The 18,554-nt window shown below is 42.4% G+C and overlaps 2 protein-coding genes across 2 annotated transcripts in view; one reads left to right on the forward strand and one right to left on the reverse strand.

Moving 5' to 3' along the window:
- LOC103014598 (cytochrome P450 7B1) overlaps nucleotides 1-7,116 on the forward strand; it is a 190,535-nt gene extending 183,419 nt beyond the window's left edge. Inside the window, exon 6 of the mRNA XM_057531939.1 lies at nucleotides 1,361-7,116. Coding sequence (XP_057387922.1) covers nucleotides 1,361-1,648 — 288 coding nt within the window. The 3' untranslated portion in view covers nucleotides 1,649-7,116. The remainder of the gene's footprint in view (nucleotides 1-1,360) is intronic.
- Nucleotides 7,117-14,471: 7,355 nt separating this feature from the next.
- BHLHE22 (basic helix-loop-helix family member e22) lies at nucleotides 14,472-18,062 on the reverse strand. The gene has a single exon (XM_057531681.1). It carries the CDS (start codon nucleotides 17,252-17,254, stop codon nucleotides 16,166-16,168), a length of 1,089 nt encoding a protein of 362 aa, XP_057387664.1. The 5' UTR covers nucleotides 17,255-18,062; the 3' UTR covers nucleotides 14,472-16,165.
- Nucleotides 18,063-18,554: the final 492 nt, after the last annotated feature.

The raw sequence follows: 18,554 nt of genomic DNA on the forward strand, positions 1-18,554 counted from the left end.
CTATCTCCAGTAACAAAGTGGATGTCCACAGAGAATGTCCTTATCCATACTACAAGGATGGACAGATACTTTTAGGTTAGCACTGGTTAGATCCTATTCAGATACATCCCAGAACTATCTGTGGGAAAATATACTTGCACTCTGATGCTGATTAATTTTGCCATCATGATTTCATCAACTTGCAAGTTTAGGGGGTGGGGGGGGGTGGAATAGAAACCACGCAAAATGTGTTTTCTAAGCTTGAATATTTATCAAAATCAGTATCCTAGGTAAATGGGGATAAAACCAGTACTTTTAAAGGAAATGATTTTGCTGACATGAATACTGGCATTGAGTGAGAAAATTAGATCATCTGTGATGGATTCAGGATCTATACGTGAACCCTAGGGTTTTCGCTATAACCTAAATGCTTTCAGTCTGACCTGCTTCTTTGCCTTTGGCTTCACAGTTCGTAGCAAAGTTGTGTGCTGAGCAGGTCTGATGCAAATGAGCACCAGGAAAGACTTGGTCATTGTCATGCCTGCCACGTGCATTAATCTAATCAATGGTTTAATTCACCATGGGCTAAAATAAGGTCACTCAGTGTCCTCTCAGAAACTCACATGAGAGTAAATTAAGATGGAGGACCAAACACCCTCCATAAGCCAGTCCCGTAATTTTCTGGAACAAGTAATATAACTTAACTTGTGAAAACATATCAGAAACCAAGAGAGTTAACCCAAAGAGCACTCATTCTAAATAGAGCTGTCATAGGAGAAAGTCAATACAACATCAGAAAACAAGCCAGACCGATTTTGTGGCTTAGTTCTTCTCTAGTGCTTAATGTGAATCTTATTATTTAATATCTGTTTCATCCAAACACTAAATCCTAAACTCATCCTTTGTCATCCATAAGTAGCTGATGGGAAGGGATAGAGAAGGGCACACGAGGGATCCTTAGGTAGGCAGCCTCTGTGGCCAGTAGGATTCACTGTCCCCTAACCATGGTAGCTCTGCAGGACCCCTTCCCTCTACCCAACATTGGTACTTCAAGTGCCCGTATGTGGAGACCCACCTTAGAGAACAAAAACAGAAGTACTGCCTCTATACTTAGGAAACTCAGCGTAGGAGAGAAATGTGAAGAAAAGTCATATAGAAAAGTTTGAATTTGTTTGATATGGGAGAAGTAATTTTCTAATAACACTGGGGTTTTTTGAAAGTTCATACATGATTTGCACTTAGTTAAGTTTTACTTCCTGGTGTTTGCTGGGTTAAAAGAAGCCTTTTAAGATGAGCAGGGAGAGCTGGCAACTGTGTGAACCTGAACTCAAGCTATTTCATGGAAATTTTTGATTTTAACACTCTGTTTTCTTCTTTACAGGAGTTTAGATTTGATCGTTTTACAGAAAGTGGTAAGAAGAAAACCACCTTTTTTAAAAGAGGGAAAAAGTTGAAGTATTACCACATGCCATTTGGATTTGGAGTCAGCAAATGTCCAGGCCGATTTTTGGCAATAGTTGAGATAAAACAATTGTTGGTTGTATTTTTAACTTATTTTGATTTAGAAATAATTGATGATAAGCCCTTAGAACTAAACTACAACCGCTTTTTGTTTGGCATTCAGTATCCCGACTCTGATGTTTTATTTAGGTACAAAGTGAAATCTTAAAGAAGCTAAAAGGAAAGAAAAGAAATCTATCAAAACTAACCTAAATGTCCTTAGCTCATCTGTTTGTTTTTAATTTCTTCAAATGTAATTGCTTTGTTTGTTTTAAAAGTGCCAATTTCTGTTTGATCTGAGATCAGTCCAGTCTGTACTTTGTCACAAAACCCATCAAAAGAAAGAAAGAAAGAAAGAAAGAGCATGGTGGCATGAAATTGACATCAAAATCAACATAATGATTAACTTAAAGTAGCTTTTTTTAAGTTTCTACATACATATTGTGATTTGCAAGTGTCATAGTAAATGTGCCTTCACAGCAATAGATTTGACACTGTGGGATTTTTTTAAAGTCACAAATTCTTCTCTAATATGTAAGAATACACTTTATGTACTAATGGAAATTTGTGCTGGAAATGGACACAGTCTAACAAATTCCAAGTTCTCAGAGAAGAAGGAAATTAAATTTCCATGAGGTACACTGGATGAAAATGTTCCCTTCAAGTATAATATCAATAATATCTATATTGCCAGGGTACGTTTGCATTAAATGAGTTTTGCAGTAGATTAAATGCTTCAACTTCACTTCAATATTTAATCATCCATAAATGTTCTTTATTACTTTGTATACTGTGGCTCAATAGAACAAAATTTCTTGTTATATAAGGCCACTCATGTTCAAGTGAGACACTGGTAAGATTTATCAGTGTAAGAACACACAAAAACCTATTATATATTCAGCAATTGCCCTAGACATTAGTATTAGGTTTACTGTAGGAGTAAATGTTGAGCTCAGTACAGGACTGATTGTAGCATTTGACTCCAGTGTAAACTATAAGGGTTATGCCAGTATTGGAATTAACTTTCCTAAATGCTTCCATTTACACCAGCTGAGAAACTAGATAGCAGTATTTGTTCTTGACGCCTCACCTCTTGGACTTGGAGTTTATTTGTATTATTTGAATTACAACATTATGTAATACAGTATAATTCCATATGCCACAATGCAGCATAGTGTGGAGGATTCAAAGATTGCTAGTATCAGATTGCCAAGTGATTGTCTGGCATCCTACCTAACTGCTGATGCCGTATATAAACAGGCAAAGCAGGTAATTAAACCCAGTTAATTCATGCTGCATTCATTGGAACTTCTGATATTTCGGAAATGTGCTATTGTTTTTGAAAAGGAAATTGATTTTAAAAATAACAGTATAAAATACTTAACCATACTTAGTAACTAAATAGATTTTCTAGCATTTACTTTCTCCTTCCTGAAGTCCATACTCTAAGTGCACCTTAGTGAAGGTCTACCGGTCTAAACTTTGTTTTTGCTGGATTGAAGATGTTTTCCTTTTTGCCCTCATTCCTGAAAGGTGATTTCGCTAGATGCACAAGTCTAGACTGACAGTGGTTTCCTCACAGGGCTTTGAGGATATCTCATGTTCTTAAGAGGTTAGCCTTTATTCGGTTTAATTATTCAGTAGGTAGTCTGCCTCTCTGACAGCTTTAACATGCTCTCTTTGTCTTTGATGTTCTTAGTTTCTATTTATCATGCTTGCATGTCATGGTGTCTTTCATGAAGTGTAGAATGTTCACAGTCATTATCTCTTTGAATATTTCCTCCCTCAGGCTCTGTATCTCGCTCTGTACTCCATGTTGTTTGACCTTTTTGCCTCGTATTTTCCACCTCTAATTTACATTCTCGGTAATTTCTTTGGATCTTTAGATTTCTCTGCCAGTTTATTCTACTCTTTAACCCATCCATCGAGTTTGTTTCCTCCTTCTTTTTATTTTAACCTCAGGTTCATAGGACTGAGTGATCACATGCCTTATGTCCCTTAGTTCATGGTACACAATTATAATTGGCCCAAACAAGGCCCTCTGGCTTTATTTACTCATTCTATTTTATCCCTAATGGCTACCATTATACCCCTCCCCATCATAGGCAAATAGTCTAATGTGTTTGGTGTGTATCTTTTTATTTGTATATGCTTTTATAAAACATATGTTATTATCTTGGGTGCACATGTGTTTAATTTTCATAAATGTATATTCTATAAATCATTATTCTTCTTACTGTTTAACTGCACTCTATATTTTTAAAGATATATCCGTATTACTTTATGTATATTTAATCTGTTGCTTCTAACTGCTGTATAGTATCCCATAATGTGCACCCACCATGTTTTAATGCTCTATTTACGCAGTGATGGAAACTGTGTTGGGGGGAGAGGCCAAAGGAGAACCCAGACGTCTACTCCCACCCGTCCTCCCACTACTGTGTGCTCCACCCTCCACCCTGGGCTGCAAACCCTGTCATCAGCAGCCCCACCACACGCGCACATACACACGCGCGCTCGCACACACGCGCGCAGACACACGCGCGCAGACACACGCACAGACACGCGCATGCGCACATGCGCATGCGTGCGGACACGTGCACACGCATGCACACGTGTGCGCAGACACGCACACGCGCACATACATGTGCACACACGCACACGCGTGCGCGCAGACACGCACGCACACACAGACACGCGCACACACGCGTGCGCACGCCCACACACACACAGGCCGTGACAGCCTTCATTCTCTGAGGTGTTCTAGACTTGTGTTCCATGCTCAGATCCTTATCACCCTCTCCCTTCTGTGAGGCCTCCAGGGTTGATCTGAGTCAGGGTGCCAACTGTCAATTTGTCCGCTTTCAGGATTTCAATTCCACTGAGTCTGCTAAGTTTAGTGATTACATTTTCAGTTTGAGAATTCTCTTTTTGTTCTTCCTATCTGCCTGGTCATTTTTGATAACATCTTGTTCTTTCATGATACACTCAACATCTTCTTCCATATATTAAGAAACTTATTTTATGTTCTGTATCTGGTATTTCCACATCATCAGCGTTTTATGGGTCTGATTCTGTAGTTTGCTTTTCTTTTAACTCTGCCTCAGGATGGCTTGTTTACTGGGCCCATGTTCCTTGGAATTTTATCTCTGGACATTTTTTTAAGACCTGAGTTTAAAGTTCACACCTCCAGAGAGAATTTGCGTTTGCTTTTGTCTGACTGCTGGTGTTACTATCAACTTCTGATCACTTTACATTTTCAACTTGAGTATTTTGAAAGGGGATTGGGAACAACATAGATAGTGTGAGTTCTAGCCCTAAATCAGCCAGACTGCAACCCTATGAGGAGGAATAGACAGGAGAGACTTTCTGCGTTTTTTTCCCCCTTTACCCAAAGCCAAGTCTGAGACAGGCAAGTATACCCACAGTCCTTCTCTGTGGAGCAAGGTTTCTTTCTAAGTCACTTACTGAGGGTGCTGCCTCTGCAAATTCTTGGCTTTGTGTACAGGTCTTGGATTACACGCACACACACACACACACACACACACACACACGCCCCGCTTGGGCCCCAAGCTTTATCTTCTGCCTGCCACAAAGTATAGCCCATTCATTTTGTACCAGGACATCTATTCCACCATGTTGCCTGAAGTGGAAGCCTCCAGATTCTTAAATTCATCTTAGTAGTACACTTTTGTGCTGCTACAGCAGAGAGAGCACAGAAAAGTATTCCATTCTAATTTCTGCTTAATTTATAGCGAAAGGAATTTAGAGTAGAAGTATTATGTAAAATATTACATAAAAGCAATGGGTGGTAGAACCAAAACAAGAGAGTCTTGTGACAGGCTTAAATCTGGTAATTAAAGATTGTTTATAAATAGAATAAATGTCATGGAGAAATAAGTTAAAAGACATGGATTCTAGCTATGACATAACTGGTTTGTTTTCATCAACAAGTCACTTTGCCTCGCAGTGCTTCAGTTTCCATATTTGCAAAATAAAAATATTAAGGCCTTTTGACACCAGGGTTCATTATGAGGATTGAACACAGTAAGATGTGCAAACTTACTTTGAAAAGTGTAATGCAATATACAAACTTAAAGTTGTAAAGGAGATACTTTGACAATGTTGTGCCTTTTAAAAACTGTTCTTATGTATTTGTTAAAGGGAACCATTTTTTGTCATTAGTTAATTCATTATTCATTTATTCAATCAAACACTTATTGAGCATTTCCTCTATCCTAGATTTGATGCTATGCACTGGATTACCCTTCTTCAAGAACACATAATTTATTAGAGAACACAATACATACCCAACTAATTTATTATAAATGTAGTTGTAATAAATCATCTCCTTAAAACTATTTTAAAATTCTGATTCATCACTAGTTCTAACGAAACTTCCATCACTCATTCCAAATTAGTGTTCTGTAATGAGAAATTACTATGAGCCTAATTACATACAATAAAACATATACATCAAGTGTTGTGATTATATGTTAAAAATAACCAAAACCAATCATTGAGGCTTCAGAATTTTTTAAAAACTGTATTTTACATATAGTAAAAACCGATCTTTTCATTTTTAAGCCTCCTCTAAATTTCAAATTAAAGAAAATGAATAACTAAAAATATTATTTTATATCAATGACCAACAGTAATGAAGCATTCAGTTAGCAAACACTAAATGCTCTGAAGATATTCAGGAAAAAGCTATTTATCACTGAGTAAGGAATGCTGATAAGCAACCTATTCAGGAACTTTTATCTGCCTTGTTTGGCTTTCCTGGCATACTTCATTATATTTTCTCCATTTTCTCATTAAGTTTTGGGTCACAAGTGTGAGGCAAAGGAGCTTCTATTCTCAAAATTTGCATGATTACTTCTGTTTATTTTCTCATGAAAAATAATTTGGGTAGCATTTCCTATAAGCGAATTCTTCAAATTTAACCATGGAATCTTAAAACCAATTTCAAAGATCAAAGCACAAAAACTATCTAGGCTTTGATCTTCGTATAAAACAATGTCAATAATTATAAAACAAGAATTATATGCCCTGAGAATGTACACTGCTTTAATCTATTAAATTTGCCAATATTGCAAACCATTATGTACTTGAACTGCATTATTAGGTATTCATATTCACATACTCAATTAGGAAAAAGTTAGCAAGCCAAGATTAAGTTCCCTGTAGCATTATTTTAAATTACAGTGGATGATCACATAAAGCTCTCTAATGTTTCGCTAAAGCAATTATTACTTATTCTACTTCAGAGTGTTAATCTAAATCAGTGATCATTGACGATGGAACTTTTTTGCTTAAATGTTTACTTTGTTTATAATATCTCGAGTAAGATAAATTTAATTCGTGAAAATCTCTACTGAACAATTTTTAAAAGGAGGTAATTTGGCAATACTTACATTTTAAAGTATTTATTAAGCAGAGGAGTGCTGTATATTAAAAAAAAAATGTTGTCCTGAATGTTTGTTTAATACTCTTTTGATTTTAAAATGGTATAGAGGTGGATTTATGAGGAAGAAAATTATCTTGAAAAGATCTTAGGTAAGAAATGCAAGTGCTTTGTAACTCAATTAATGTTTTTTAAATTTACAACAAGCCAATAAATTAACTTTTAAAGCACAGGTGAATGACTGTGTCCCCTTATTTCCCTACTAGGAGCATGTTGGGTGACAGAAGATTTGATTACAAATAGTAAATTATTTGGGAAATAATTTTGCTGTCTGAAGATCCCCAAATCCCCATCTCCCCCCGACACATACATATACATATATTTTTATTTTCTCATACTTTCAATAAAAGTGCATTAATTGTTATATTCAGAATATGTTTCAATATATTTTCACTTATTTATGTGGGAAATAAAAACAGATCCAAGTAATATCAGTGACTAATAAGTTTTTAAACAAGTTTATTTTAACCAGGCTGACCTTGCTAGGCTGCAGTTCTTAATAATAGCTATTATTCTGTGGGGACATGTATAAGAACAACAAGAATGGGAGAGAGATTCCATTTCTCTCCACATAAGAGAGGTGTGGTCTTCATCTTCTGCAAATCACTTTACCACAGATAATGAGGCTGAGTAATATTTGTACAGTATTCTGTGTATTCATAGAGCTGAAATGCAAGCTGTAAATAAAACATAACACAGAACATGCTGTTGATGAAGTGTGGCTTCTTCAGTAACTGTACATACAGCATTTCACTGGGACACCTAGCTTTTCTAAGAAACACTCCATTAATGTTTTAAAGATCGCCCTAGACTCTGAAAGTGTTCCTGTTCATTTGAACTAGGCAGTTCAGTATTGCTGAACACTTAGGGTAAATTGTCGTTAAATGGACAATCTATGAAATAATTATCTTTGCATTCAATTTTACTCTAAAAAACACTTATTGAGTAAACAATAATTTTGCAGAACTGTCTGGCATTATCCATGGTCATGTGAGTAATAATGTGCAATAGCTTTTTCTATTGAGGATATAGCTGAATAGAAAAAAAATAGTGGCTATGCTGGTAATTTTAAGTGTGTTTGATATAGTTTTTGTTAATTTTTTGAGGTATAGTTTATGTTCTTAATTCCTAAATGTATTCATTTTTATAAGGAGAGACATGATATACTGCAGACTACCTAGAAAGTAAATGTTTAGAGATAGACTCATGAGGTATTTCAATTCCCTTACAACTTACAAGTTTTGTGCTTATAGGAGAAACTAGGGCAATAGAAGTAACAGGTAAATGTAGTAATACCTAATGGTTTATCGTTGAGTCAAATTTAAACACTTATAAAGCACATATTAGCCGGAGATTCTTATTTGTTTGCAAGAGAACGTTTATTTCATGTAACTTTTATTTCTAAGAACTAACCATTAAAGTTAACATACATGTCATTATTACTTGACAACCCACATTTTTAAGTAAGTGATTTTGTCTTTCATGTTCAAATTACTGTTTAAATGAAGTATACTTTCATTCTATAACTTCTAAGAACTGGCCAATATATTTAAAATTTTATAAATGCCTTTGTTTTATACTTTAAATGGAATATTTTTTAAAGTATTTGAAGTCACTTTTGAATTTTTTTAATCTAGAAGCATACAGGAAGTAGTACTTTCTCCATGTTTTAAAGTTCAGTATTTTTTTAACTTTATTTTAAACTAATTTTAGACTTACAAGAAAAGCTATAAAAATAGTATTCATTTTTAAAGAAGAAAGTCCTCAGACTAAACAATGCTTGTCAAAAGTTAAACTAAACAGTGGTCATAGGACTTAGCCAGTTGCAGATCTTAGTTACTCCTTGACCTTTGGAGATGTTTATCCACAGTAACTACCCAATAGGGCAACACACAGGAAGTAACACCTGAGTGGCAGAGATAATTTGTGTGTGTTCCACCCAGATCCTCCATAGTCCAAATCAGTATTTTGTTTTCATAAAAACACAATTTTCTAAGTTTTAAAAAGAGCTTACTTTGTTGAATAATACCAGATTTTACTTAACTACACTCTCTTGAGAAATCTACACTTTAAAGATACATATGCCTGATGCTTCTGTAAAAGAAAATTAAAGTAAGTTATTCGCTGCGCCTGCGCCCTGATACATTTATAGATATAATAGATAGATTTGCTTTCCTCCTTCATGGCTTTTCATGTTTCTGTGGAGGCCTGGTTAGGAAAATCTTTTTCTGTTTTTTTTTCATGGAAGTCTCAGATGGAGGGGACAGGCTCAGCTTAGCATCTGAATTTTGACCACAGCTCTGCAGAAAGAGACTGTGCATGGCAAATGTAGCTGCACTTGCTTCAACAGACAGTGCATGATTTAATGTTTTAACCAGTTGGGTACATAATCTGACTCTCTCACATAATAAGAAATGATTTGTCTTCCATTTTCAGAGAGGAGATAAGGATATTTGACACAGAAATCCTTACACCAAGTTCTTCAGTAATTGCCAGAGCAGAGTAAATGCATAAAATGAGGTTAGGCCATGAAGCATGTTTATGTTTAAGACTAAATTCTCATCTCTAAACATCCCTATTAGCATAGCAGATTTGAGCTGCAACCATCCTCCTAATAAAATATGAAATCTTTAAGATTGGGAAGCATTGGTAAATAATGGGTCCTTTAAATATCCCTGAACTTTATTCTAAAACTTATGAAGAGAAATAATAATTGCTTTATATAACCACTGATACCATTTTAGCATTTGATGAAGATGTTAATTTATGGTTAGTTAGCAGTTTATGGCTGTCATTCGTTTTTCAGTTTGGTCCACATTAGAAATCTATTTTTCTTTTTTATTTTAATCTGAGACAATTATATAAAGATATGGTTATGTTTTATCTAAAATGTATCATTCTAGTATCGCATTTCAAATTATTCACAGATCATAGTTCTTATATGTGCATATATGAATTTAAAAATACAGCAATAAAATGCTTGAAACAGATCATAAATTTGCTTCATATTTTATTGCATCTCTGAATCAGGTTGAGAAGACAAGGGCAACTATGGTCTTTGGGAAAGAATTAACTCTTTCCCAAGCTGGGAAGGAAAACGATATCACCTTGTGCCTACTAAAAGCCAACTCCCCATCCGAGCATCCTGGTGACTTCTAAGATAGGCTTGTCCATGATATATTGGGGGCTGGAGGGCTGGTAACCGCAAAACCCTCTTTCCCTTTGCAGTCTAACCTTCCCAGCCCAGTAATTTCTCTTCCAGAGCTCTCTAATCTGTATTTCTGTATCGTCGGAATTCGGGAACACAAGGGAGAGGAAAGAAAGAAAAGTCCCACAGGCACATGCACACGCACTCAGGGGGACCTGATAGTTCTGCAATAGTCCACAAGTCTCCTGGATTATGTTAAGACGAGTCGTTTAGAAAAAGTGATAGAATTTAACCAAAATCGAGCCTCAAGGAAAGCGAGCTCACTTTCTTTGCCTTGCTAGGAAGCGATGAGCTCTTTGGGGTTTAAAATTGGGACGCTTTCACAGAATTCCCGGGTTTGGCTCGGCTGCGGGGTGCTTCTTAAAAGCCTGTCACCTGCAGGTGAACTCTCCAGGCCACGGGGGTCAGGAGACAACCCCATCCTAGTGCCTCCTCTCGAAAGACAGTTTGAGGCAGAGCCCCCGAAGTTCGCGTTCTGCCCCTAGGCACTTAGAGGTTGAAGGGTCTTGCGCCCCGCAGGAGGGGCCCAGAACGTCAGTGCAGGGGAAGCACCAGGAGAAGGGGTGCTCTGCGGTTGCGGGTCCCGAGTCCCTCCGGGGGCGCAGCCTGAGCAAAGCAGCGCGGTGGGCACGCGTGTTGTGGACGTCGTTCTGTCTGCGACCCTGGGCTGGCAGGCTGGCCTGAGGGAAAAGCCGCCCCCTCCTTCCTCCTGCCCTCCCGGGTCCCCAGCACAAACACTGGCCCTGGCCCTGGGGCGAAACAGACACCTGGCTATTTTGCACAGTCTACAGAACCCTGGTTCTTGTAAACACTCATCAACCGATTCGAAGAGCCAGAGATCCGGCGGGGAGAGGAAAAGACTCTTACCCTGAGAATTGTTTTTACCCTTAAGTTGCTGTCTCCTGGTTTTCCCTCCCGTTTCCTTGGACTGTGCCCAATGTCTGATGTAAAAGGCCAGCTTTAAATCAACCCGCAGCTCATTGGCTTGGCGGATCCTGGGGCATCCAAGTTATAAGCGCCAACGCAGACCTTGAAGGAGACGGGCTCATTTATTTTGCCCACACAACAAAAAATGTTAATTGATGTAAAGTTGCTTGGCACGTGATTAATTCAGTCTGACCTGCATTTTAATTAAAAGAATACTTCTGTTTCTGACGTTTGTTTTGCAATTTAATTCTGTTTAGAGGCAGCGCCGTGTAGTGGGCCCTCCCCATCCCTCACTTCCCCATTGAATCGCATTTTCATGAAAGGTTTTACCAAGGAGCCTCTCCCGACCAGGATTCATCACCTCCCTCCTTCCACCGGCACACGTTCGGGTCTCCGCTCTGCCGCTCCGCCCGGCAGAGCCGCCACTGTGTGCTGCGAGCCGGGAAGTGAACTCTCATCATTATTTTTCAAAGTCTGGGAAGTGTATTATCCTTTTTCCTAGTGGTAATTAGTTACCATAGCATCTAATACGTAAATGTGCCCAGAGCACACCATTAACAGTTAAACGGAGGATTCAATTTAACACATGATTATATCTTTCATAAGTCATTACATTGGAAAAGTCAATGCCACTCATGCTGGAGCAATCTCAGCGTCCCGGGCGCGTAGAAAGGTTGGGTTTCGGCATCCGGGCCAAGAGCGCGAGGAGACGGGAACCCTGTGGAGCCTTGGCCCTCCCTAGAGAGCTGTTGGCAGGAAGGATGGGTGCTGGGTGCGATAAGAGGGAGCGGAATTTAAGCTCAACACAGGGTCTTGGAGGGGATGCCCAGCTACTGAGAGTGGAGAGCGCATCGCTGAGCGCGCGCTCACGCACACGCGCGCGCGCGCACACGCACGCACCCCCCCCCCACACACACACACTTACAGGCACCACGGGGAGGGAGGAGGGGTAACTAGTGAGCTCTTCGAAGGTGATCATTTGCTGGTCCTGTAGGAGTCCACGAAAAGCCTCAAGGCGCTTCACTCCTGTAGGTACCCCATGTCAAGCTGGAGATGAGACCTAAATGGGAATTCGAAATTAGAGAAGGAAATTGAAATTAGAGAGAAATTAGAGAAGGAAACCGGTGGAATAGAAGTCCAAGTGGGACTCTGGCTCCTCGCTCGGCCTCCTCTGCCCAGTGTCAGTTTCCTAAGAAACTTGAGCAGCGGGGATCGTCCCCTGCTCCCGGGAGAAGCTCCCCAGAGCGCGGTGGACGAAGGCTCTGGGGCTGACCGAGGTTCTCTGGCAGACGCCGCAGTTTTAGGGGCCAGGATTGCTGTTTTGCCCCAAGGGCACTTCAGCAAGACCACACTGATGCCCTGGTGTTCAGTCACCCAGTCTGGAAGTGGATGGTGCACACTGGAAGGACATACTGGGGCCCACAAGTGTGTGGGCCAACTTTCCATGCTGGGCTGAAATCCAGGAGTCCAGCGGGCCCCGGAAAGCGGCCGGGGGTTTTGCCGGGTGGGGGGGAGAATTTCCTCTTCAATCATTGGTTTCCTTCTCTAAAAACTGCTGCTAATTAAACTTTGGAAACGTTGGGGTTAGCGCAGGGAAAGCCACCTAAGTAAATCACCGAAAAGTCCTCCCCTGCCCCTTTTAGATGTCCCACATTTATTCCTAGAACCCAACGCTGGTCAGCTCCTGGATTTGGAAAGAGAATTAATTTGTCTGAAATTATCAAAATGAAAATAAATATTATTAACCCTGCTACTTTGAACAATTGTACATATTTGTCTGACATTCCGACTTATTCTCAACATCCTCTCCTTTCCCCCAACCCCAATCATTTCCAGTCTCCTTCAGGACTAAGGCTGGAGACTGAGTTATTAAAGGGTGAAAGGAGGGTGAGCTTTCCTCTTTCTCCTGAAGTTCAAGATTTGTTATTTGTACTATTTCTAATACTAGTTGAACAGCACAGAGGTTACAGAGGGAATACATCAAGGAGGCCTTCTTAATAATGAGAAATATTAAGCAGTTAAATCTTGCAGCGAATGTGTCCCCTACAATGTTAACATGCAAAAAGAAAGAAAAAACAATTCGAATGATGGCGGCTGTGGTTAATTCCTAATCAGAATGATGGACAGCAGGGCCAGAACAATACAAACTAATGGCTGTGTTGCTGATCACTTTACCCCTTGATTAAAGGCACCCAATTATGGCGCAGAACAGTGTCATAATTATGTTTCTTAATCACATCCAGGAGGTTTAATTGCCTTAACGATGTGTTTCATTAAATGAATTTAGGTATTATAGTAGACAGTTTTCATACACAGTTGTTTTCAAATTAACATAATATTAGACATCGTCATGGAAATTGTTTTAATAATCATAATTAGACGCACCCAGGCTTTGTCTAGTAAATGCTGAGAGACGGGTCTCCTCCTGCCTGGGGGCCACCCTGGTCTCTTCCCTCCCTCTACTCCCACTCCCAGACTGGGAGGGCTTCAGCTTCAAGGCCCTTTGCTGTTATGTTTTCTGAAAAGTTACAGGTTCTGATTAATCTTTTTTGATAGCAAGTGGAGCAGAAAATACCCTCCCTCACCCCCCACTAAGTTTGATGGCATTTAGGGATATCATTATGAGCTGAGGCTACACAGACCAAAACGCATTTAGCAAACTGCCTACAGAGGAAACACTATAACTTCACCACCACCATCTCTCTAACCTCCACCACAATAAAAATCAAACCTTCTAAATTTGAGGGCATTATTAAAGTCCAAATACAAGCCTATACAGACATTCTTTAATAGAATCAACACCCAACCCAATCCAAACATACTCCCTTACAAATCTCTTTAACAAGCAACACTAGAACATTGAAAAAATCTCTATGGGCATTGTTTACACATATAATTCAACCTGGTTGATTCTTCTGTCACACACAAAAAAAGCAGGGGGAAGCCACAATACAATCCATCCTCAGAGAATCCAAATCCATTGCTTTTCCTTGGCTTTTAGGAAGTTGGAGATAGACATTTTGATAAAAACTCTTTAAGAAACTTTACCCTCTCTGATGGGCCCTGGCATAGTAGTTAACAATGCCATACAAAGTGGGAGAAGAATTCCAGGGAGAGCAGGGCCTTCAAAGTTCATGCCAGCAAACAGGAGCTCTGGACCTCCTCTGGGTCTCACCACTGACCCCATTTATCAATCCTCCAATGACCAGGCCCAGCCATCATCCTTTAACAAGTAAACAAGTGAACTAGGGCTGCTCCTAATTGTGTATCCCTGACAAAACTTTAGTTCCACCTTCTCTGAAACTCCTTTCTTTTTTGTTACCTTTCAAGCAAAGAGTAACACAGAAGAGAGGTGATTGCTCCCTCCACAAAGCACAGCATAATGAAATGTTTGATCAAAATATTTTAATAAAGATTCTCTCTGACATAGATACACATACAAATGGTTGTACATAGCTGTCATAGTCTGATTGACCTATTTAATATATATATCATTCTTTACACATCCAAAACCCGCCAATAGATCCATCATAGCTCCCCACTCACCATCCAACCTGACAAACTGAATTAGTATTATCTGCAAGGAGTGGAAAATAGCAGGACTCCATTTTTAAAAAAGGTTTTCTTGATTTTCGTAGGATAGAAAGGCAGGCAAGCAGCCATGCAAACTAAAACTGAAAGCTCGCTTTGGGTAAATAGCTTCTTGCTCTTCCTTAGTTTTATTTTATTTCTTTTAAAAATTTTTTTAGAAAAATAACAAAGGATTTCACACCATAGGCAAATCAAACCAGTCTTTCAACTTAAATAATTCTCCACAGTTAAAATAACTTATATATGTATACATATATTAAAAGCAATTAAATTAGACCTTTTAAAAATGCACAGCACAGCCTGGAAAAATATTTGCTTAGCATGTTCTTACTTATAGGATCTATTGCTGTGATGTCTTTCCTTTTTAGAATGCAAAGGAGTCCCCTTTCAAGAAAAGAGATCAATTCATTCATCAATTAAGAATACACCTTTCCTGTAATTTTTGGACTGAAGCAATTTATTAAAGCTCAATTTAAATACAGGGATGATGCAGCTGAAGATATCCAGGTGACCTTTGATAAACCTAAGCAGCTCAGATACATCAATATGTCTCTTCATACTTGTTGGCAAATAAACCCTTTTAAACACTTGGCACACAATATAAGTTAATCTATAAAACAGAATTTTAGAGGCATTAAAAAAAAATCTGCACGTAAGACCCCATGACCTTAACACAGGATAAATACTGTTGATGTGGAAGGGTCATTGAAGAATAACAAATAAATACCATGAATCGTTAATACATCATTGCAGAGTGGAAAGTAACAAGGTGCACATAAATATTTTTAAATGCAATTCTTTCAGCCACAGTCAGTTTTTTTTTTTTTTAATATCACTCTTGCCAAAACTTTTGAGCATTTTCACAGGATTAAAGTTCAGAGACAATAAAAAATACAAGTCTTTCATAGCAACGTGTCTCTTCCTGTTTTTGTTTTTTTTGCTTCACTTAAATAAATCTACATTTCAAGTTTTTCTCCTGGCTCAGAATCAAAATTTATTTTCAAGTGCCCTTTCTGATTTGTCTGAATGAATATTCTGTGCCACAAGCCACCCAACCCCGGACTCCTCCTCTCCCCCTCAGCACTAGCCAAATTCACAATTATTAGTAGGATTACTATTTTGCCATGTAATACTCTCCACGCTTAATAACACCTACTTCTCAACTTATTTTTTTACCCTTAAAGGAAAACTCTGCTTCCTCGCGGTCTAGGCTGCCACCAAAGTTGCCACTTTTCCGAGAAAAAAAGACATCCATACTCTATCCCAACTCCACCTCCCTCCTCCCTCCCCACCCCGAAGACCGAGATTCTGGGGATGTCGAGGCCAGAAGTCCCGTTTGTCTCTGATACTTCTCGGCAGTTCTCGCCTCTGCTTTGTTTTCTCTGCAAGTGTTTCACGACTACGAGAGGACCAAATAAAGGGGGGTGGGGAGCAGCTTTTCACTCTCCTCTAGCTTTGGGGTCGGTCTTATGTTTTTCGGGGGTGGGGGGTGTTTAAGGCTTCTCCGTGCACTGTTTGCAGAGGCTGGAGGAGACACTATTGAACAGGGCGCACTTCTCCGGGCAGGAGGCGGCCGGGGGCAGCCCGGCGCTGAACGGGTAGCCGGCAGCCTGCTCGTAGGCGCCGAGCGCTGGGTGCAGGGCAGCGGCCGCCGCCGCCGCCGCCGCGGAGCTGGGCAGGGAGGCGGCCGAGATGGCCTGGCCCTGGTTGAGGTAGGCGACGAGGCGCCGCATCTCCTCCAGGGCCTGCGCCTGCATGAGGATGTAGTTCTTGGCGAGCAGCAGCGTAGCGATCTTGGAGAGCTTCCGCACCGAGGGGCTGTGCGCGTAGGGGATCACCGCGCGCAGCTCGTCCAGCGCGTCGTTCAGGTCGTGCATCCGCCGGCGCTCCCGGGCGTTGATGTTGAGCCGCAGCGCCTTTTGCTCTTTGGATTTCTTGCTGCTGCTGCTGCCGCCGCCGCCGCCGCCACCGCTGCCGCCGCTGCCCCCGCCGCCGCCGCCGGCCGGGCCCCCCGGGGGGGCGCTGGCGCCGCCGTGGAGGTGGGCGTTGGAGCAGCCCTCGGCCGCCTTGACGCCGCCGCCTCCCGCGCCCGGGGAGGCCCGCGGGTCGGCGCCGCCGGCCCGCAGAACCAGCTCGCAGCGGCCGTCGCTGTCGTCGTCGGGGCTCTGCTCGCCGCCGCTGCTCTCGGCCACCGAGCCCCGGCTGGCGCTCTCGCCGTATTTGAGGCACAGGGCGGCCCCAGCCGGCAGGCTGCTCAGGCTAGGGTCGCCCCCAACGCCGGCAGTGCCCACGAGCAGCCCGGGGACGCCCACCCCGCCGCCGCCGCCGCCGCCGCCTCCCCCGGGCGGCGGCAACAGCAGCCCTGCCCCCTCGGGGTCAGCCGGCTCGAAGCAGCCCAGAGGCGACGAGGAGGAGGACGCCGGGCGCTCCCGAGGCGGCGGCGCCAGGGACAGGTCCATGCTCGGGGGCGGGGAGCGGAAAGCCGCCTCCAAGCGCTTGGCGGCGGAGGCGCTCAGGCTCTTGTGCAGGAAGAGGTCGTCTTCGCCCGCGGCGGCCGCGCCGAGGTGCAGCCCGCGCTCCATGGTCCGGCGCCGGCCGCCGCCGCCTGGGCTCGGGAGTCGGGCGGCGCCGCAGCCGCGCCCGAGCCGGGCTCTGGGGCTGGTGCGCGCGTCGGTCCCGGTGCAGCTGGCAGCCCTCTCCCCTTCTTTTTCTTTTTCGCCTTCCCCCGCGCTCGCCGCCTCCTCTTCTTCTTCTTCTTCGTCTCCAGCCGATGGTGCTGCCTGCTGGGGCTCACCATGGGCCGCGGCCCCGCATGGTGGGAGGGTGGGCGCGGAGGGAGTGGAGCCGCCGCCGCCGCCGCCGCTCTGAGCCCAGCCCCGCGCCTCCTCTCCGCACCGTTTATCTTGCTTGGATTCACCTTCAAGAGATTTCCGGACCCATCAACCAGCCGCCGCCACAGACGGGGGAGTCTTTTACATCATTATCTCTGAGTAGGTTATTATGAAGAAGAGTCGCCTGTTGGGACAGCGCTTTCTACCCAATCAGGTTAACGTTTTAATTAATAGGATTAAAACGGTAACAAACAATCGCAGGCGCTATCTGGCCGCGAGTCTGAATAGTTTCATTTCCCAGGTCTGAAGACAGGCAGCAGCTAGAGCTTTATAAAAGGCGCCTGCTCCATTATTCTGCCTGCCATCTGTATACACAGCTTAGCGCATATGTTTGCAAGGCGCTGGGTCCTGTTAGTAACCCAACAACTGCCTTTAGCTTGACATGTGTGGCGACTTTCACTCATCAATGAGCACACTAAAAGCCCTACTTAGAGCCGAGGATGTTCTCTGCTCCTTCAGCAAATTGTAGATCGGCGGCGAAGCCTGGGAGTCCCGTGGAAAGCAGACGCCTCCCCCCACTGCACCCCCTCCCCACTGCCCTTCCCTCGCCACTGCTGTCTCATCTTGTGCTACATGACCCTTTCCTGGGGAGGCTGATACTCCACCCCTGTTCCTAGGATGACTCTGGTCTGGATGTGGAGATGGGATTTTCGGGGGGAAGTGGTGTCTCCGCTGGCTTGCCCCAAATTCACCCAAGATTCTTAGCTAGTAAGACAGCAAAGCAATCGCCCCCCCTCCCGCCCCCCAGAACACACTGCCTTATTCCGCCCCCGCTCACCCACTCCCTGCCCATTTTCCTACCCGGACTGAGGCTGGGGGGGGGGGGTAGGGAAAGGGAGGGGAGGAGGAGGAGAGAAAGAAAATGAAGATCGAGTTGCTTATGCAGCCCATTAGATTTTTTTTTTAAAGGGAGGGGGTGCTTTTGCAGCCGTCTCCAAAGAACAGCTACAGTGATGGTGATTAATGAAGCACAGGATTTCCTAAACAGGAA

This window comes from Balaenoptera acutorostrata, chromosome 17, assembly GCF_949987535.1.
Source record: "Balaenoptera acutorostrata chromosome 17, mBalAcu1.1, whole genome shotgun sequence".
Lineage (NCBI taxonomy): Eukaryota > Metazoa > Chordata > Mammalia > Artiodactyla > Balaenopteridae > Balaenoptera > Balaenoptera acutorostrata.

What these genes read in the sequence shown, in the direction of transcription:
- BHLHE22 (XM_057531681.1), bottom strand. Translation starts at nt 17,254, where the DNA reads ATGGAGCGCGGGCTGCACCTCGGCGCGGCCGCCGCGGGCGAAGACGAC.